Raw genomic sequence first — 4372 nt, forward strand, 5'->3', positions numbered from 1 at the left:
TGGTAGAGGTAGCCAAAGGCTTCAATGCCAAGGACAGTGCAGCCCTTTAGTGATATCTTCTTATGCAATCTTGAGAATCAACGAATCTTTCATATGCTGTTGGCTGACATACAACAATATATGGCTCTTTCTTTCACAGCTATTAAAAACATGTTGCAAGAAAATCCAGATCCTTTGTCAATGGAATTGAGAATCTGTCAAAAAAATTTGATGAATATATAATCACTGAAACTTTGAGTGTAACTTTAACTATCTTGCTAAGTTTATCAGAGTAGCTTTCCTCACCTCTGACAAAACTAACACCACTTAAAGTAGAATCCTTTGTATGACATTGTTTGGCTTGTTTCTTGTTGAAAAAAAAAAAAGTCCATACAATATATTTTCATTATGCTTTCCATCCCACAGTTCTTTCCAGACCCTCCTCATATCCCTACCCACCCAACTTTATGCTCTTTTCTCTTTTTCTCTCTCTCTTTAAAAAGCAAACAAAAACCAAGAAACATATATATTATGTTTCAATAAGACCAATAAGAAAAATATTAAAATGCCCAAACAAAGCAAAATGAGACAAAAAAAAGTCTACAAAAATATCATTGGCCAACTGTTCCTGTTTGTTTTCAAAGTAACATCATTAGGCAACATAGGCCTCCTGAGTGCTAGGACTGTAAGTGTTGTGCACCACCACTGGCTTCTGGCTTTACTTCTTACACTACCAAGAAAAATTCAGATCAGTTGATAATTCCCTAACAATGAAGATTTAGAGAAAATAAGAAAAAATTTTAACCCACAGGAAACACAAAGATCTCAGACAATACTTTCAATTGCTTGCCCACCAAACAGTTTACAGGGTTGGCTAGCAGGCAGACACATGTCATTTTCTTTTTTCTTCCACCTCCTTTATTGAACATAGATTCCTTTTCCATATAATATAATCTGAATATAGTTTCCCTTTCCTCTACTCCTTTCAGTTCCTCCCCACCTCCTCTCCCATCTGGATTCACTGTCTTTCTGTCTTTGATTAGAAAAGAATAGGCTTCTAGGAGATAACCCCAAAATAGAATATAAGATAAAATGAAAATTATCATATCAAAGTTAGACAAGGCAGCTGGGTGGTGGTGGCGCACGCCTTTAATCCCAGTACTTAGGAGGCAGAGGCAGGCGGATCTCTGTGAGTTCGAGACGAGCCTGGTTTACAAGAGTTAGTTCCACGACAGCCCCCAAAGCCACAGGGAAACCCTGTGTCGAAACCCTTCCCCACCCCCCCAAATAAGTTAAACAAGGCAAGCCAACAGATAATTAAAAGAGCCCCAAGAAAAAGCTCAAGAATCAGAGACCCCCGACGTTTACACATTCAGGAGTCCCATAAAAGTACTGAACTAAAGGCTATGGTATATATTCAGAGGACCTGGTGTAGACCTGTGTAGGCCGTGATTGCTCATATGAACTTTTGTCGCTGTGAGCTCACATGACCTTTGCTCAGATAATTAGAGGGTGTCCTCTTGGTGTCCCCCATCCCCTTTCTTCCCAACTCCCTTGGCCTCCTCTTTTGTAGGGTTCCCTGAGCTCTAAGGGGCGGGGGCAGATTTGATGGAGACATCTTATTTAGAGCTGTGTGTTCCAATGACTCTCTCTCTCCATAATGTCTGGCTGTGACCCATGTCTTTTGCTCCTCATTTGCTCCCACCTTCTAGTGAAAGGACTAATGAACTGTAAAATATGGTTCCAATAGAACAGCAGGAGGGATGAGGAACAAAAAGAAATTGGTGTCAGGCCATGTACATAACTGGCCCTTTAAAAAATAAAATCAAGCTTAAATAATAACTTTGAAGCTCTTCAGAAGTTCTCTATTTCTTCAATGATAAGATGCAGTGAACAACTTATCACAGTGCTTTATTATGGTAAAGAACTACCTCTGTTAAACACAGGCCTTGTAAAATTGAACTAGTGTTCCCATCAGAGTTATCTGTAAAATCTTGAACAAAATCTGCTTAATTGGATCATCTGCAATGGCTCTAATTAACATGGTACCTGTGGTAGTTTGAAAGAAAATGGTCCCCAAAGGAAGTGGTACTATTAAGAGGTGTGACCTTGTTGGAGGAAGAGTGTCACTGTGGGGGCTGGCTTTGAGATCTCTTTTCTCAAGCTTCACTCAGTGTGACAGTCAGTCGACTACTGGTTGCCTCTGAGTCAAGATGTAGGGCTCTCAGCTCCAGAACCACATCTGCCTGCAAACTGCCATGCTCCCTGCCATGATAATAATGGACTGGACCTTTGAAACTGTAAGCAATGCCCCCACCCCCATTAAATGTTTATTTGTAAGAGTTGCCATGGTCATGGCATCTCCTGACAGCAATAAAAAAAAACCCCAAGACAACACCATAGTAGCAAGCCCAGCTGATGTTGGGCTCTTTATGAAGAGGTCTGCTCACATTTGTGTATGCATCTTCTCCCTAGTGCTTATCAAACCCTGGTGTTTCAAAAGCCTAGCACTGGTACACTGAAGAAGTTTCACTAACCGCTTGTAACACTGAATGCAAGTGTCTCAAAAATGGTAACACAGAGGTCATGCTGCAGAAATGAGTAGATGGCATCTGGTGGTGTGCCAGCTAATGAATGTGACAGTTAAGGAAGGCTTTACCACAAAAATGTCACATAAAGAAGGCTACACAAGAGTAACAATGCTTAAATTTTTACCTACTATCTCTCCCTTTCAGGCAAGGAATAGCTGGCAGAGCACATCTGTCCTCCCCCAGCCAGGGTCAGCTTAGTTATATTTTCAACAGAGGAAGAATTTATCTCTGTAGCCCTGTGTCCATCTCTACCTCATGGACTTATTCCCCTGTCTCAGATAGGGCTCATGTTCCTGCCAGCCAACTAAAGCACTCCATATTACACTCATATTTGAAATAGCTCTTGATCTAACTCGCCTCTTTAAACAACACCCCAACCCAGAGCACCTAAGTGTGGGGGACCGGATATCCCTGTTATGGAATATTCTGGGATCCAGGCCCTTGCTGACATAAACAGTGATGGCACCAGGGAGCCCCGAGTCACCATTGTATTGTTAATTAACACCAGGCTGTAACTGTTTACCATGGCCGAAGGTGATTTGCCTCCTAATTTGCATCTCTGTAGCTTAAGCCTTGAGTAGGCCCAGACCTGGGCTCAAGACTCTGCCTGCTGGACCAAGAGTTGTTTAGGCAACAGAATCACTTGATGTTAGCGATATGCATTGTGAAAAATGCTTCCTGATGTTGTCCCTGCCCTTAGAGGACTATTTAAATGGACCCCTAAATCAACTGGGGCCTCTCGGCGTCAGCTGGGAGCCCTCCTGAGATGATATGGTGTTTCCTGTCTCATCATTAGCGTCGTTGGGTAATTAAACGTCCCTAGTCCACACACCTCCACTCAGAAACGGACCCGGAACAATAGGCATCAGAAGAACCAAACCCGGAATCTCCTCTCTTAATTCTCTTAACCTGATTGTTTGTCCTCACCTGGGGAAGCAAAATCAACTGAGCAAGCCTCTGTCCTGAACTCATCACCGAAACTCCATCAGGAGAATGAATCATAACCTTTATCTCTCCATCAAAATCAGCATCAATCACTCCTTGAGCAACAAAAATTCCCTGCATCGATGTGCTACTCCTCTCTAAGCAACAATCCAACAGTCCCACTAGGCAAAGGATCATAAACACCAGTGGGCAATGATGATATCCCCATCTCTGGCGTTAAAACTGCGTCTGTGGCTGAACAGAGGTCCAGTCCAGCGCTCCCTGCCGTGGCTCTGTAGAGGTCCTGGACGGACCTTCTAGGGCAGGAAACCTCGGTTGAGTTGCCCCATAGATTTGTCTCGGGGCCTGAGGCAGGCCCCCATAGTAGTTTCCCTGCAGGGGAATTCCCTAGGCATCTCTCTTAGATCTACATTCGTATGCCCAGTGCCTACCCTGCATACACCTCGGGCATAGACCCGGTTCCCTTTTCTCTCCCCTGTTAGGACATTGCTTAACTCGGTGTCCCTTTTGACCACATCCAAAGCAACCTTCAGAAGGCTTCATACCTTTCTTTTTTCCTGCATCTTGCTTTTTCTGCAGAAACAACATATCCTTAACTGAAGTCCCTTGCAGGGCGGCCGCCATTGCCAGTCCCTGAGTGTAAGCCGGTCCGATATCTGCACAAATCTTAATGAATTAATCTATATCACCCTTCTTCCTGTGAGGCTTTAGCTCTGCCTGGCATGCTGTGTTGGCATTCTCATAAACTAGCTGCTTTACGACCAAAAGTCCAGCCTCTGTATCTCCCATTATTCTAGACGATGCTTGCATTAGTCTAGAGACAAAGTCCTGAAACAGTTCGTCTGGTCCCTGTCTGA

General features: G+C 43.5%; 1 protein-coding gene across 1 annotated transcript in view; it reads right to left on the reverse strand.

Moving 5' to 3' along the window:
- Nucleotides 1-4139, reverse strand: part of Colec12 (collectin subfamily member 12) — a 59582-nt gene extending 55443 nt beyond the window's left edge. The window contains exon 1 of the mRNA XM_035438750.1: nucleotides 4061-4139. Coding sequence (XP_035294641.1) covers nucleotides 4061-4139 — 79 coding nt within the window. The remainder of the gene's footprint in view (nucleotides 1-4060) is intronic.
- Nucleotides 4140-4372: the final 233 nt, after the last annotated feature.

The sequence above is a fragment of the Cricetulus griseus genome, chromosome 2 (assembly GCF_003668045.3).
Source record: "Cricetulus griseus strain 17A/GY chromosome 2, alternate assembly CriGri-PICRH-1.0, whole genome shotgun sequence".
Classification (NCBI taxonomy): Eukaryota; Metazoa; Chordata; class Mammalia; order Rodentia; family Cricetidae; genus Cricetulus; species Cricetulus griseus.